The sequence below is a fragment of the Sceloporus occidentalis genome, unplaced genomic scaffold (genome assembly GCF_023333645.1).
Source record: "Sceloporus occidentalis isolate IW3139 unplaced genomic scaffold, rSceOcc1.0.p SCAF_1, whole genome shotgun sequence".
NCBI lineage: Eukaryota > Metazoa > Chordata > Lepidosauria > Squamata > Phrynosomatidae > Sceloporus > Sceloporus occidentalis.
In genome coordinates this window covers 181,490,241-181,505,972 of record NW_028316981.1, presented here as the reverse complement: position 1 = coordinate 181,505,972, position 15,732 = coordinate 181,490,241, and the positions used below count along the sequence as shown (strand labels likewise).

Below are 15,732 nucleotides of genomic sequence, written 5' to 3'. Positions count from 1 at the left end.
GGTGAATAAAATAATAACAACATTATGTTATTTGTTGTCATTGTTGAATTTGAAATTGTTTTATTCTTATGTTGGTGGTGGGTTTGGAATTGTGAAATGCTATGATTATGTATTTTATCATTTTATTATGTATTTTATTATGTATTTTATCATTTTTATTGTAACCCGCCGTAGAGAGAGGCGGGCTAAAATAATAATAATAATATTAATTATTATTATTATTATGTTGCTTGTAAAAAAAACCCTTTTTTACAGTCAGTCTAATTCAGACCCACTTATTTACTCTGGCTGCAAGGCAGCTTCCCTATTCTTTCTGTAATAAATATTATCCTGTAGGGAGAGGCACTAATTCCCCCTCCTGCTGCTCTTAACACTGCCATCCCCTTCCCTGGCCGCCATTTTGTCATTGCGCCTCTAGGACGCATGCGCCAAGGAAGAGCGGGGCGAACCATAACCCTCCTTCTGCGCGTGCGTCCAAGGAGAACGAGAACGCTAACTTTTCTTCTGCGCATGCGCCGCCACTAACATGGCCTTCCGAGGTGTTTCATCACCGGATAAAAACACCTCACAAAGAATAGTCGAATGAAAGAGAGGGGGGAGGAGGGATTGACCTATCACCGTTCGGATGGCCCCACGTGGTATAAGCGGAAGGCGGGACCTTTGCCAATCTACTCGGTGGAATCATCAAAGGAGGGAGGCGGGGAGTTTCTTGGCCTATCACGACGTAGAATTAAAAGGAAGGCGGGACCTTGCCGTCCATTGCCAATCAACGTCAACCCCCAGCAGCCAATCAGGAGGAGTTGCGCAGGAGCCTCGCGCGCCTGGGCCGTTGGAGCAGAGCGTTGGCGCGCCCGTGCCCTTCCCCCCTTTCATCCTCCTCCTCTTTTGAAAGCGGTGGTTGGGCTCGCGGCTTCTGTCTCTCCTCCTCTGAGAGGCTGACCCCACCATGAGCGGGGATGGGGGCACCGGGGGAGGCCCCTCTGCCTCGAAGCAGCGGCGCTTAGACCCGGCCTGCCAGCTGGAGAAGGAAACCGAGGCTGCTCAAGCGCTGGCTGACATGACGGCTTGGGGGGGCCTTGAAACCGCCCAGCAGCAGGGGGCGCGCGAGGAGGCTGCGGCGGCCGCCAAGGAGAGGGGCCTGGAAACGGGCGGCCGGCAGGGGGCGTGCGACAGAGGGGCCAGTGGGGACCGCGAAACCGCCGCCGCCTCCGCTTCTTCGGGGGGCCTCGAAACCGCCGCGCGGGAAACCAGCCCTGCAGAGGAGGCCGCCGACGGCCGCGAGGGACGGAAAAAAAGGAAGGATGCCAGAGAGAGGCGAAAGGCGACCGAGGCGGCCACAGCAGCAGCAGCAGATGAATGCTCCATCATCTCTGTGGGAGAAGAAGAAGATGAAGAGGATGAAGAAGGGGAAGGAGGAAGGCCTCAGCCCACCCGCAAGACTGAGCAGTACTTGGAGGCGCTGGAGGCGGTGCAGCTGGAGCTGGAGGCCGTCAACCAGCAGGCCAGCCGCACTTTCGCCCAACTCAAGGCCAAGTTTGGCCACATGAGGAAGCCCCACCTTGAGAAGCGGAACCGCATCATCCACAACATCCCAGGCTTCTGGGTCACCGCTGTATCCTCTCTGTCCCACTTGACCCTTAACATCCCACCCACAAGTTGAACATGAAACAATAAGTGTGATGCGGCAGCTAAAAAGGCCAATGTGATTCTAGGCTGCAGCAGTAGAAGTACAGCTGGCCACTCTGCTCTCCTTTGGCCAGGCCCCAGCTGGAATATTGTGTCCAATTCTGGGCACCACAATTCAAAAAGGATGTTGAGAAACTGGAGTGTGTCCAAAGGAGGGCAACCAAAATGGTGAAGGGTCTGGAAACCATAAAGTCCCATGAGGAGAGACTTAGGGAGTTCCTCTTTTGCTGTAGATTTGATTATTCACAGATTTTATTAATATGTTCTCTCTAGGGATCTCTAGGTCTTCCAAGATGACTCTCTGGTCAGAATTCACCAGGCCTCACACTGGAGAAACTAAAGATTCACAGAGAGAATGCTCCTGTAGGCATTTATATGTCCTCCAGCAGAGTTCTTTGGTCAACGTTGGGCAAATGTTGATCACAGATTTGCACTGGAGAACTGAGTCCTAGACTAGAATGGTGAACAGTCTGGAAACCATGCCCTATGAAGAGAGGCTCAGGGAGCTGGGGATGTTCAGCCTGAGAAGAGAAGGTTAAGAGGTGATATGATAGCTCTGTTTAAATACTTGAAGGGATGTCACATTGAGGAGGGAGCTGACTTGTTTTCTGCTGCTCCAGAGACTAGGACCCGGAGCAATGGGAAGCTCAAGGAAAAGAGATTCCACCTCAACATTAGGAGGAACCTCCTGACAGTAAGGGCTGTTCGACCGTGGAACACACTCCCTCAGAGTGTAGTGGAGTCTCCCTCCTTGGAGGTCTTTAAGCAGAGGCTGGATGGCCATCTGTCAGTTGGGATGCTTTGATTGAGATTTCCTGCATGGCAGAATTGGGTTGCATTGGATGGCCCTTGAGGCCTCTTCAACTATGATTCTCCATTACAGTCGGTCCCTGGTCTCTGCTGGAGTTTCCAGGACCCACCATGGATACCAAAATCCATGGATGCTCAAGTCCCATTAGATACAATGGCAGAATCAAAGGCTTTCTTTCTGGAGTTTATAACTTTTTTTGAATATTTTCAAGTTGGTTAAATCCATGGATTAAAAATCCCTGGATATGGAGGGCCAACTAATGATAGCCATTTGAGAGACCCAAGTACCAACCCACAAAGGAGGCTATCTTTGTAGGTTACTGCACTGGTATTGGTTGGGTTTTGGTTCTAGGGCACAAATCCCCCAATAGATTTGTGTGTTTGAATAAAAATAATTTTTAAAATAAAAAAAAATCACCCAATGGATTATTTGGACAAACAGGATGTTCAGTCTTCACAACCTGCTAAGGCTTTTCATTTCCTGCCAAGGCGGGACAGATGAAAATTCACAAGGGAAAAAAGTCCCATTAAATGCAGTGGGGTATTAAAATGGTGTCCCTTATATAAAATGACAAAAGGAAAATTTGCTTTTGGGAGCTTATAGAGAGAGAGCCAGTGTGGCATAGTGGCTTAAATGTTGGACTACGACTCTGCAGACCAGGGTTCAATTCCCAGATCAGTCATGAAACCCTCCGGGTGACCTTGGGCAAGTCACAAGCTCTCAGCCTCAGGGGAAGGCAATAGCAAACCTCTGAACAGATCTTGCTAATAAAGCACCATGAAAGGTTTGCCTTAGGGTCGCCATGAGTTGGAAACAACTTGAAGGCACACAACAACAAATATTTTTGGAATATTTTCAAACTGGATGAAGAATCCGTGGATCTGTAGATATGGAGTATCTTACGGACATGTGTCTTATGGACATACGCTAAACCCCTCAAATGCTACCTGAATGGGTTTTTATTAAAGTCGCAGAGGATTAAACCAGAGGGGTTTTGTGTAAACCATGTGTCCTTCCAGTGATTTGTGGCACAACCTTCAGAGGGTGTTGTGAAGTGGAATTAGGCAACGAGGGTGTGGTTGATCAATATATTCAGTAGAGTATCTAAGTGACAGGTTGTCAGTGGTGGCTCTTAGTCTCCATGTGAGTGGTAAGCTGAATCTACTCTACCCTTTAGCTCAGTGGTCCCCAAACTGTGCCCTTTATGAGATTTTGGACTTTAGCTCCCAGAAGCCTCAGCCATGTTGGCCAGTAGTCTGGGATTCTGGGAGCTGAAATCCAAAATCCCTTAAAAGACACTGCTTTAACTGAGCTTCACTGGATCTGTCCAAAATGCTGGGCCAACTCCACCAAGTAGGTTCAGCACTACGGACAGCCCCTTTGAAAATCAGATTAAAACTCTGAGTGGATATACAGTTGGTCTAAATTTGCAGATTCTGCATCCACAGATTTAAAATATTTTTATCCCGAAAGCAAACCTTCATTTTGCTACCACTTTTTTTAATGCTCATTGTTTACCAGGCCACTGTATATAATGGGACTTGACCATCTCTGGATTTTCTGCATCACTCTACTGGCATGAATGCTACTAGCTTCCAACACTGGTCTTTTATGCTGACTGCATGTCATGAAGCCATGGTAAAGCATTTTCCCTCTGCTGCTTTATGATGGAGCCTGATGGGCCTTACTATGATCAGCAAGAGATGAACCTCTTTCTTCTACACTTCTGAAGAATTGTTTTCCCTTCTGAACTTTTGTCTGTCCTGTCTCGACAAGAAATGACAAGCTTTAGCAGGCTGTAACATCCTTCTTGCCTTAATACATTGGGTGATCTTTTAAAATTATTTTTATTCCAACTCATAATCCATTGGGTGGTTTGAGTTGAAAGAGATACTGGGCAAGATATTTAAATGGAGTTTCTTTTCTTGACATGGCAAGACTAAGGCGCGTTACAGAGCACCGAAAAGCGGCGCTCTGCATGCGCTGTCCTTAGCTGCGCCGAGAAGCCCCAGCGGCCAAACCGCGAGGCTTCCCGGCGCAGCTAAAAAGCACCAAAATGGCGCTTCTCTATGCGTTGCGGCTATGACGCCGCGAGGCACCAATGGTGCACTCGCGGCGTCATAACCGCTGCGCAACGTGCAGGCGCAGCATGTCTGCTACGTAAAGATGGCGGCCCCCGTGTGGAACGGGCGCCGCCATTTTGTACAGACTTGGTCCGTACTAGGGTTAGGGGCATCCGGAAGTGACACCCCTTTCTAACCCTAGTACGGACTGAGTCTGTACTATTATGCCCGTCTGTAACGGGCCTAAAAGCCCCAAAGTTTCCCTCATCTTTATGCTGGGCAAAGCTGCACACAAGGCACATCAGATTTTTCTGTACCTCACTGATGCAATAATACTTTTTTATCTCACCCTTCCTCCAAGGAAATTAGAATGATATGCATGAATTTCTTTCCTTGACTTTTAACTTTGCAGTTTCTCAACCATCCCCAGCTTTCGGCCATGATCAATGACCGGGATGAGGACACCTTGAGCTACATGACCAATCTGCAGGTGACAACTTTAGCAAGCCGGCTGCGCAGAGGCTAGGGTAGATAAGAATCCCAAGTTATGGAGGGAAGTAATTCAACTGCAGTCTGGAGTCCTGGATTCTTTCTGTTTGAGGGATTCCCCTTCTCTCTGAGTCAGGGTGGTGATAGTCAGTTCTCTGCTGGCCTTGATTCTGACATTCTTTGATATGCCAGGTTGAAGATTTCACCCATGCAAAGTCAGGCTGCAAGATCAAATTCTACTTCAACAGCAACCCCTACTTCCAGAATGAAGTCATTGTGAAGGAGTTCCAGTGTGGTTCCTCTGGTATGCAGAAAGAAACAGTGTTTTAGAGGAGCAAAATGGCAGGTATTCATGTGTGCTTGCTGACACGTCTCTTGTGTGTGTCTCCATCCATTCCAGGGAGACTGGTTTCCCATTCTACTCCCATCCGCTGGTGGCGTGGCCAGGACCCATCGTCTCATGGCCGGAAGAACTTTGAGATGAGCCGCAGCTTCTTCAGCTGGTTCTGTGACCACAGCTTCCCAGCAGGAGACCGCATTGCAGAGGTAGGAGCTACAGCCTAATTGTCCTAATTTTCTCCAGTATCCTTATGTTCCTGGCCCTCATACTCTTTTCTGTCTTCTTTTAGATTATTAAAGAGGACCTCTGGCCCAATCCATTGCAGTACTATCTGATGGGGGAAGGTGGTGAAAATGGTGAAGAAGACAGGTGAGAAGTCAAAGAGAGCAGTTGCTTGGCTTATTAATATACTGAATTTGTTAAAGAATATGGGTAGGACTATGGTATAAATCATATTTTTAGCAGGATTCGAAACATGTTACTCTGCATAGATGTGCCTTCTGTCAAAGTTCATGGGCAGCCGGAGGTATTCATACAATTGCAAATAGTCATGACTCATGAATGTACACCTAAGAGTCCAGTAGAAGATAATGGATTAATGATGACACATTTTCTCCTTCCCCTTCTGTGTGTTTAGTGAGACAGAAAATGGTGATGACTTTGTAGTGATTGTGGATGATGATGCTGAAGAGGAGGAAGAAGAGGAGGAGGAGGAGGAAGAAGCAGATGTACATGAGATCATGGATGAGGAGGGTACAAAAGGTAAATAGTGGTTAAACAATAAACCCCCACTAAAAAGCTGCAGTTTTTGGACACCAAAAAGGAATGCTGATAGAGGATCTGGTAAGCCAGAGCTAAAGGGGAATTCCTGGTCTCATGGGAGCTCATGGCTTAGTTAGCAAGGTTTTGTACCTGCAGTAGCAAGAAATGAGACTGGGGGAACAGGCAATAGACCATCAGAGTTACGTGGGCTAGGAATGGACAGTTCTGATTAGCAAGCTATGGTCAGAGAGGCATCTAAACATATCTTACTTTGCTGACACAGGTGAAGCTGTAGAAGAGGCCCCGAGTGGAGCAGAAGACGATGGTGCTCGTCCTACATCTTCCCTCTGTGAGGAACTAGATGGGAAGGATTCTGAGGTGGAAGAAGATGGCTAGATCATTATGGACGGACACAGTGTTTCCGGTTGGACTTTTCCACAGTGACCTCAGTGGCACTTTGTCTCTGACCAATTGCACTTGGATATGGCAGGATGTGGTGGTGGCGGTGCAAGATTTTAGAAGCAGTCACATAGGTTATTTTGTACCTTTTTATTTATTGCAGCGACTGCATTTCCCTCTCTGCCCTCTTGGGACAGGGAGTCACCACACTTCAGCACCCACCCTTTAATTGTCTGATGCTTAGCATCTCTGCCTGCCTGCCTGCATATGGGGGCTATATGCATTCATGCCCTGTCCCCTGATGGCTGCTCAGGGTATTGCCTGCCCAGTGGCCTTTTCAAATCAGCTCAGGGTTCCCTTGTTCCATTCAGCATTATTAAGCTGCTGATTTTCTGCACCTTCCCTGCACTCCTTTCTAGGAGGATTCTACTCACTCTGTAGATACTTCAGCTTTAGATAGTCTGCTGGAGGCTGGTTAGTGTCTCTGCCAGTTTAAACATAATCACAGCCCTCCTGTCATCTTGTTCATAGAGTAAAGCCCAGACATTTGGGGACTCCTCTGTTGCCAACATTCTGCTAATTTAAAATGGGCTTAAAATAGTACTTGCTGGTCCAGATGGGGGCCTTGCACCTGTTGGCTTAGTTGAAGCAATAATAGCTCTCTGGTTGCACAATATTCTGCTTGGGGTTGTTCTGTGAGGCAGTGAGTAACTGGCTAGGAGACTGGCTGAGGCGCTTTCCACAGTGTTTCAGAATGTGGTAGTGGTGGTGATAAATTTCTTGAAACAATATGGCACCAGGGATGTATGTGCTTTCACAACCCCTTCTACTCTGTGTATAAATGGATAGCAATGTTTTTAAAGTATCATACCCAGTTGGACTCCTTCCTTATCCCTTTATCCCATAGAGGCTGTTCTATGCAATGCTACTGATATTTGTAGAAAAGCAACTGTTTTCCTTGGCTGAGATTTTTTGTATATTTCGTATCAGGACTTTGTATGTTTGTTTGTTTTTTTACTACAAAAAAAAGCACTTAATATACGGAGGGCTTTCCAATGTGGTGTGTGACTCCCTTTATTTGGAGGTCTAGAGCCAGAGTTGTTCATGTTCTGTGCTCAGAATACAGTATGTAAATCATTACACTGGTGTTCTTTTCATGTTTGCATTCTGGAAAAGAGGAGTGGGCAGAGCAGGAGGAGTGTGAAGGATGAGACTGTAAGAGGAGAGACAGGTGAGCCAAGCCACTTCATTTTCCCAAGTACTCCCCCAAAATTCCCACATTTGCCAAAATGCAAAGAAATTTGGAGGTTTTGTGTGAGAACCTTATGGGCAAAATGCTGTCAGGCCATTATGAAATGCTCGTCTGTTAAACTCTTATGCTTAAATCCTCTAACTGTTTGGGTCTGTTTCTTGGACTTTAAAGAGAAGAATGAGGGTTGATTGGTAATAACTTCAGAACTGCTGGAACAAAAACATGCAACTGGTAGTTGCCATAGTTAAAGCCAATCAATTGGCGAAAGTGTGTGCATGTGTAAAAAAAAGTATACACTGACAGGAACAAAAGGTACAATAGTTCTACAACCTTTTTTTTAATTGGTTGTGATAAAAGTCCTGCATTCAGGCACATATCTGTGTAGTTTGCTACCTGCTTTATGAAGAAAAATGAATGTTACACGTAGGAAAGAAGACATCAGAATTGTGTATTAGGTATTTTAAAAAGTTTGTATGTAGGATAAATTATTTAAGCCTAATATTCTTACTTAACGTTCTAGCTTTTCAGATAAAATGTACTTTTGATATGAGGAAGAAGTTAAATGTTCACGTATACATTCTGAAGCGATATGCAGTTGGCCCTCTACATCCATGGTTTGAAAATATTTTTAAAATATATACAGTGTGCCTGTGTTATATGCAGGTGCGCTATATGCGGCTTTGAGCATGTCCCATGGTGCATGTGTGCCGCCATGCACACGAGCCCCATTCAAATGAATGGGGCTCAAGCATAGGCGGAATTTGCCTTACGTGGGGAATCTGGAACGGATCCCCTGTGTAAGGTGAGGGTCAACTTCTAAAAATAATTATTTTGCTATTTTATATAAGGAACATCGTTTTACTATGCTATTGTATATAATGGCACTTGAGCATCTGATTGTGGCATCCAGAAGGGTATTCCATGCTTTATTTTATTTTTTAGAATACTTCAGCTGGATCTTTGAAAACACTAGTTTGACTATGCAGCATAGCAACTCATAATACGTACAGTGGACCCTTGTTATACGCTGGGGTTTGGTTCCAAGATCCCCTGTGGATAACAAGATCCATGGATGCTCAAGTCCCATTAAATATAATGGCATAGCAAAATGGTGTCCCTTATAAAAATTGGAAAAGCAAGGTTTGATATTTGAAATTTATACTTTTTTTGAACATTTTCAAACCATGGATGCTTGAATCGGTGTATAAAAAATCTGTGTATAGGAAGGGCCAACTGTAGTATCTGGTTGTATGCTGCCAACATGGTTGCTCAGAAATCTGAAGTGCTGGAACAGAATTTACCTTTAATTCTTTCTTCTCCTGTAAATTACTCTGTTGTGCCAGAATTTGATAAATACCTTCTGTTTGGCTGTTCACTCAGTTTTCAGTTCAGATCTTCCACTGCTCAATTGGTCACCAGTTATACTGGCCTGTTACAGACAGCCAAAATAAAGCTGCTTTGGGTCTCTTTGGAGGTATGCTATTTAAATGATGCAAGGGTCCTAAGAGTCCGGAGGTCGCGCCAAAGCCACACTCCATTCCTAAGCACTGGAGGGCAGTTTTGGTGCAGCTTCCGGATTCTTAGGATGCATGCATCATTTAAACAGCATATCTCCAAAGAGACCCGAAGCAGCTTTATTTTGGCAGTCTGTAACAGGCCAATGTCTGCAGATGTAGTGTCTGATCTTAGGAGTAACTAGGCACTGCATCCATGCAGCTAGAGAACAGACTCTTGAAGGTGGTTTGATTTGCAGATCCTGTGTTTTCTCAATGATCTTAACTGGAAACTTTATCTTGCCCTTCCGTCACCCCTGTGCCTGAAAAGCCAGGTTGCTTTGATTACTTTTCTGATGATCAAAGTTTCTCACCACCCCTGGTTCAATGGCTGCCACTTCCCAAGTTCAAACCTAATAACTGCAATGCATGATTTTATAACCTTTGTGGCTTGGTTAACAGAACCAGTTGTATATGGCACCAATCAAGGATGCAGCTAGTTTAGAATAGAGTAGTCCACATCAAGGAGCCAGGATGTTTCTTTTTCAAGTTTGCACAAAGCACCTGATACAGTGTCAGTAACTGAAGTGCAACAAGACCAGTCAGTTTAACCCACCCCACTCCTGCAAAATAGATGACTTGAATAGTTTCTGTTAAGACCTGACCCACTCAGTGCTTAGTACTGTAGTTTAGTGTATCCTTTGCCTACTCAAAGTGGTGGACCTTGGACCCGTGCCACCCACCAAGCCCACTGAGTTTCCAGGAAAGAAACAGTTGTAGCCAATAGGCACCAATATGACACCAGTCCCAGGCACACTAGAAAATAAATAAATCATCTGTAATACTGTAATAATTTAATCCCATTTTAATGCTCTCTTTTGTGTGTGCTTTAATTGTACTGCTCTTTAAAATTGTAAGCCGCTCCCAAATCCCAGTTGTTGAGGGGGAATGCAGACTGATAACAACAACACTATTGCCTAAGAAATAATACTATAATATTACAGTCAGCCCTTCATATACACTGATTTTTTACACACGGATTCAAGCATCCACAGTTTGAGGGGATCCGCTCCTTAGGGTCTTCTTAGGGTTGCTATAAGTCAGCAACGACTTGAAGGCACACAAAAGAGAAAACTATCGCGTTTATGGGGTCTCCATAAGCTGCCAGCTGACTTGAACTCACACAAGGGTCAAAGTCCAAAAGGGTTCCAATCCTGGCTCAGCCATGAAACCCACTGGGTGCCCTTGGGCAAGTCACACTCTCTCAGCCTCAGGGAAAGGCAATGGCAAACCCCCTCTGAACAAACCTTGCCAAGAAAACCTCATGAGAGGCTGGCCATAAGCCGGAAATGACTTGAAGACAAACAACAAGAACAACAAAAGGGCACTTACTTCCGTGCAAACACGCCTGGGGACTCCTGGCCCCGCCACTTCCGCCCAAACACGTCCAGGCTTCTTGCTTTACTTCCGCCCGGTCTTCTGAGGAAGGGGGCGGAGCTTGAAGGGTGGTTGGCCCTTCGGGAAGGAACATGGCGGCGGCTTTGAGAAGCGTGAAGGTAACAGCCACCCTCTACGGGAGCCGGCAAGGGACAAAAAGTCTGTGCTTTCAGCCTGTGCGACCCTTCTGGCTGCTAAAGACAATGGGTCAAACCACCTCCCTGACCGATCAGGGGGGAGACTGCCAGATGCCTGGGAGAGACCAATGCTAGTGGGGGGGGAGGACTAGGAGATTTAATACACTGAAAAATAGATACTAGCAAACTGAGAGTCTCTAGTTGGGAGGAATGGGCAAACCCTATTTTTTCTCCTGCAGGAGTTTCTGGACGAGACAAGCCTTTGACAGGCAGAAATGCAACAGGTAGAGAGCCAGCATGGCTCAGCCTGGAGAGCCTCAGGTGTAAAAACAATATTGTTGTTGTTGTTGTTGTTGTTGTGTGCCTTCAAGTTATTTCTGACATATGGCAACCCTAAGATGAACCTGTCACAGGGTTTTCTTGGCAAGGTTTGTTCAGCGTGGGTTTGCCATTGCCTTCCTCTGAGACTGACAGAGTGTGACTTCTGGCCCAAGGTCACCCAGAGGGTTTCCATGGATACGTGGGGATTTGAACCCTGGGCTCCTGAGCCATAGTCCAACACTCAGACCACTGTGCCACACTAGGTTTGCCTTAGGTTGGCTGTAAGTTGAAGGCACATAACAATAAGAACAGTTCTCTCCAAGACAATATATAGTTGTTGTTGTATATACAACTACAATATAACTACATGTCTTATATTTGTTGCTATCATGGCAGGAGACCTGGGAGTCTTATTGACAGGGACAGGTATTCTTCCTAGTGAAAAACTGTTGCTGCCCCAACTAAATTCTAAAACCAGTGGGTTTTTATGCTTGGGCAGGGACTCGAACCCTGCTCTCCAGAGTCTTAGTCCAAAAGCTACTGTGCCTGAAAACGATTGCATGACACAACGTGTCTGGTGTTGCAGGCTGCAGAGTGGCGCTACAGTCAGCCCTCCACATCCACATACAGCGCCAGGGTGTTAAGGCATCTGTGCACCTCCATGTTAATTGTCTCCTTCTTTATCCCCACACAGGGAATGGTGGGCCTGGTGACTGGCGGGGCTTCAGGCCTGGGCCGTGCCACGGCAGAGCGGCTGGTACAACAGGGAGGCAGCGCTGTGCTCCTGGATCTGCCAAAGTCTGAGGGGGAAACAGTGGCCAAATCGCTGGGAGAGAGATGCATCTTTGCTCCTGCAGATGTAGGGCTCCTTGAAACTGAGAGTCTTGTTGGGAGTTTAGGTCCTCGGGGTGCTAAGGTTTCAGTGGCTGAGCTGAAGTAATGTATCACTCCTCTCCCAGGTAACATCAGAATCTGATGTGAAGGCTGCCCTTGCTCTGGCCCGGGAGAAATTTGGCAGAGTGGATATAGCAGTGAACTGTGCAGGGATTGCAGTGGCTGTCAAGACCTATAATATGAAAAAGGATCTTCCCCACAACCTGGAAGACTTCCAAAGAGTTATCAATGTAAGGAATAAAATTCCGGTTCTATGTCATCATTTGTTCCTTGCTTCAGCCATTTCCCTAACCTTTCCTGCCAGAAAATAGCCCAAAACATGATACATTACCAAATATGGGGGGGAAGGGGGGCCTGCAACAAAATGTTGATGTGTGAAGTGGTCTCATTCAGAATGCTAGTCTGCTATGCTTGTTTCAAAGATGTTTAATCCCATTTCTGCTTGCCATCCAGTTTTCTGGATTCCCTGCCCCACAAAAGTCAAGTCAGGTTTGAAGACTCACTGGGCTTTGCAAGGGCAGATCTTTTTCCCCAGTTAAGAATTTTTTCCTTTTAAGATTTTATTTTTAATTCTGCTAATTTCTGGATTCCCCCATGCCTGCTAATACTGGACTTGTGTCTCTGGATGGTTATGCTTCGTTGGATAAGGACTGATACTTTAAAAAAAAACCAGAGTTAATTATTACTATCTATCTAGGACACAACTTGATTCAGATCAAGGGTTGCATTCAGAGCTGAGTGTGCTATTTGCATATACACAGCACATACAGAGCATGCCAAGGTATAATATGTCAAGTGGGAAGGGGCAAAATACTATCAACAGTGGTAGTAGGCAATATCAACTATGGTTTCTGTAGTTTAAATCGGTGAACCACTTGCAGTTTCATTTTTGAGAAAAAGGTGGGATACAAATAAAGTGAATAATGGATTGACCAGAGCATCTTGGGCTTCCATGGCAGGTCCAGAGGACCTGTGAAGACTGCATGTTGATGTGGATTTCCCACATGGAGTATATATGAAAATGATTGGGGTGGAGGAGGCAGAATTTGCAAAGCCTATAGTTAATTGTCTCATGTGCTGGTGGGAATGTGTGGTATTGTTCTGGCTGGTTGATTAATATGGCAGAACACGGCTTTGAGTCCTCAACCCTCTTTTGTTTGTGTCTCTCAGGTGAACATCGCGGGAACATTCAATGTTATTCGGCTGACTGCAGGTGAAATGGGGAAGAATGAGCCTGGCTCAGATGGACATAGAGGGGTGATCATCAACACCGCTAGCGTGGCTGCTTTTGAGGGGCAGGTGAGTTCCCATTTTCCTCTGCCAGCTAACCTTCAGTATCTAATGGCAGGGGAGTAATCTGCTCATCTTGTAGCTCTGAACTTGCTTTGCCCTCAGATCATAAAGGACTTTGTGTGGAGAGGTATGGTTGTGAAGACCCTGCATATGGAGGCTGAACTCATCCAAGGTTGGCCAGCCTTCAGCTTAGAGGCAGCATGTGGTTTGTGGAACTCTTAGCCAGGAGCAAAGACACCTCTGTGGGCTAGAGACATGGCACACATGGAGGCTTTGATTCTTGTCCACTTCTCCTGTACTGCACTGCTCTATAGACTAGAGGCAAACTAAACCCAGCCCTGCATGGCAGGGGGTTGGACTGGATGGCCCTTGTGGTCTCTTCCAACTCTATGATTCTATAAAAGATCATGGGGTTGTATATGTTCTTCAGCATGGACTAGAGCAGCCCACAAGACCGATCCACCCTTCCTTTCTCTCAACTCTGCTCCCAAATCAGAGTGAATACTGATTCGTCTTACTTTGTCTCCCTGTAACTCCAGAGGCCTTGTCTCCATGTTACCTACCATTTACATAATCACTTTTCATGTATATTTTAGATAACACTTCTAACTTGTGATTGTCGTAACTGTGGGTTTTGTCCTGTTATTGTTATAACACTGAGCTATTAATTGTATATCCTACAGGTTGGCCAGGCTGCTTACTCGGCTTCCAAAGGAGGTATTGTGGGAATGACGCTGCCCATCGCCCGGGATCTTGCCCCTATGGGGATCCGTGTTGTTACTATTGCACCAGGTACCAATCCTGCCATGAATCCGGGCATTGTAAAAAGGGGGGGGGGTTGAATTTGTTAAGGTTGTGCACGACTTGAATGGCAAATGGCTATAGGAAGAAGTTATTTGTACTTGCCAATTCAGAACAAAAAATCTGAAATTCTGTTGCCAAAGTAATTCAGATTCTACAATCTGCACGTATTATGTACATTAGAAGAATCTACACAAATTTGTTTTGTCTAATATCTATTCTAAATGTTTTGCTTTTACATATTTAATTTGGACTGGGGGAGGAGCACTGAAGCCTGGTAGCCCACAACTTCTGGGAATCTTCTTCTAACAGGCTACATCTTGTGTCACATCTTCGATTTCAGCAGACACTGTTTGTGCACTTTCAGGCCTTTCTTTATAGGCAAAAGTCCTAGTAAATATATTTTTCAAATAAAAACCTCACATTTTGGGAAGGCTACACGTAATAATGCATTCTGATTTTCAGAAATTGTGGGGTACATCCAGTTTCATAGGCATTGCTAAAACATGTACAAAGGATTGGAGCAACCCTGAATTATTATACTTTTTTTTTAACTTTGCCAGGTCTGTTTGCAACACCTCTTTTGGCATCGCTTCCTGAGAAAGTGCGGACATTTCTGGCACGACAAGTGCCCTTCCCAAGCCGTCTTGGTGCTCCAGAGGAGTATGCCCATCTGGTACAATGCATTGTAGAGAATCCTATGATCAACGGTGAAGTGATCAGGCTTGATGGGGCCATCCGAATGCAGCCCTGAGCTGTGAGTCTGGCCTGTGTGAGCAAGAAAGCCTGTCCTCCTCATTAGCTGGGAATGTCTATTTCCACTGGACCATAATCATAGTACTTTGAATCTGTTGACCCTGACTGGAATCTGGGCCAACAAAGCAAATGATTTACACCTGGATCTTAATAAACAAATGATTATTCTGCCCTCCTGCCTGCTGTATGAGGATTAAGTGTATACTGCACCAAAAGAAAAATCAAGAAAACACAAATCTTAAATTGTACAAACAAAGGGACATGTGTTACCTAATTCTTTAGGTTTCCCTTTAGGTTTCCACATAATGTAGCGTTCTTTGTTTAAAACCAAGAGTGAGGGCAGAAGATGGCAAGTAATGGTACTTGGAGGACAGTGTCTCGGAACAGAGTAAGCCAGGGAGGTCTCTGGCCTCCACAATACCATTTCCCTTCCTTCCTTGTAGCTTCTGAAGAATAAACCTCGGGTGAATCCAGGAAGTTGGATACATCATGTGCTGCTGATGCCTATTCTCCATGGAAGCTGAGAATTCTAATATACAGTTGGTTAATAGATATTCAGACCATAGTGCGGTCAAGCTGCCTAACTGGCTTTGTCTATCACATGGCTCTAGTGGACTATCTGAGATTGTATCACTCTTCTAATCTGGATGGCAAGTACTGAATGCTAGCTTCTAATCCTCTGAGGAAAGGCCAACTTAGATGTGCCCTTGGACTTCCCACACTCTTGGTGATGGATTATGTTTCCCTATGCATTCGCAAAACGACACGCCTGCTTTATGAGCCAATTTACACCGAACA

At 45.5% G+C, this 15,732-nt stretch overlaps 2 protein-coding genes across 3 annotated transcripts; both read left to right on the top strand.

Annotated features, from left to right (window-relative positions):
- Positions 1 to 795: 795 nt before the first annotated feature.
- On the top strand, positions 796 to 7,606 carry LOC149322949 (uncharacterized). Its single transcript, XM_089485249.1, has 7 exons — positions 796 to 1,612; positions 4,973 to 5,050; positions 5,242 to 5,353; positions 5,450 to 5,595; positions 5,679 to 5,758; positions 6,027 to 6,151; positions 6,435 to 7,606. Exons 1-7 carry the CDS (start codon positions 947 to 949, stop codon positions 6,545 to 6,547), a joined length of 1,320 nt encoding a protein of 439 aa, XP_089341375.1. The 5' UTR covers positions 796 to 946; the 3' UTR covers positions 6,548 to 7,606.
- A 3,178-nt stretch (positions 7,607 to 10,784) lies between these two features.
- Positions 10,785 to 15,106, top strand: LOC149322948 (3-hydroxyacyl-CoA dehydrogenase type-2-like). Of its 2 annotated transcripts, none has more exons than XM_089485227.1 (6): positions 10,785 to 10,851; positions 11,885 to 12,049; positions 12,150 to 12,314; positions 13,255 to 13,383; positions 14,061 to 14,169; positions 14,742 to 15,106. In XM_089485227.1, the coding sequence occupies exons 1-6, from the start codon at positions 10,825 to 10,827 to the stop codon at positions 14,930 to 14,932; spliced, it is 786 nt and encodes a 261-aa protein (XP_089341353.1). In that variant the 5' UTR covers positions 10,785 to 10,824; the 3' UTR covers positions 14,933 to 15,106. The 2 variants fall into 2 exon arrangements, with proteins under 2 accessions (XP_089341353.1, XP_089341362.1); XM_089485236.1 differs by lacking the exon at positions 10,785 to 10,851 and adding an exon at positions 10,907 to 11,153.
- Positions 15,107 to 15,732: the final 626 nt, after the last annotated feature.

What these genes read in the sequence shown, in the direction of transcription:
- LOC149322949 (XM_089485249.1), top strand. Translation starts at nt 947, where the DNA reads ATGAGCGGGGATGGGGGCACCGGGGGAGGCCCCTCTGCCTCGAAGCAG. An exon ending in GAAAATGGTGAAGAAGACAG is followed by an intron (nt 5,759 to 6,026) that starts GTGAGAAGTCAA and finishes CTGTGTGTTTAG; the next exon opens with TGAGACAGAAAATGGTGATG. An exon ending in GGATGAGGAGGGTACAAAAG is followed by an intron (nt 6,152 to 6,434) that starts GTAAATAGTGGT and finishes TTGCTGACACAG; the next exon opens with GTGAAGCTGTAGAAGAGGCC.
- LOC149322948 (XM_089485227.1), top strand. Translation starts at nt 10,825, where the DNA reads ATGGCGGCGGCTTTGAGAAGCGTGAAG. An exon ending in CGGCTTTGAGAAGCGTGAAG is followed by an intron (nt 10,852 to 11,884) that starts GTAACAGCCACC and finishes ATCCCCACACAG; the next exon opens with GGAATGGTGGGCCTGGTGAC. An exon ending in TGGCTGCTTTTGAGGGGCAG is followed by an intron (nt 13,384 to 14,060) that starts GTGAGTTCCCAT and finishes TATATCCTACAG; the next exon opens with GTTGGCCAGGCTGCTTACTC.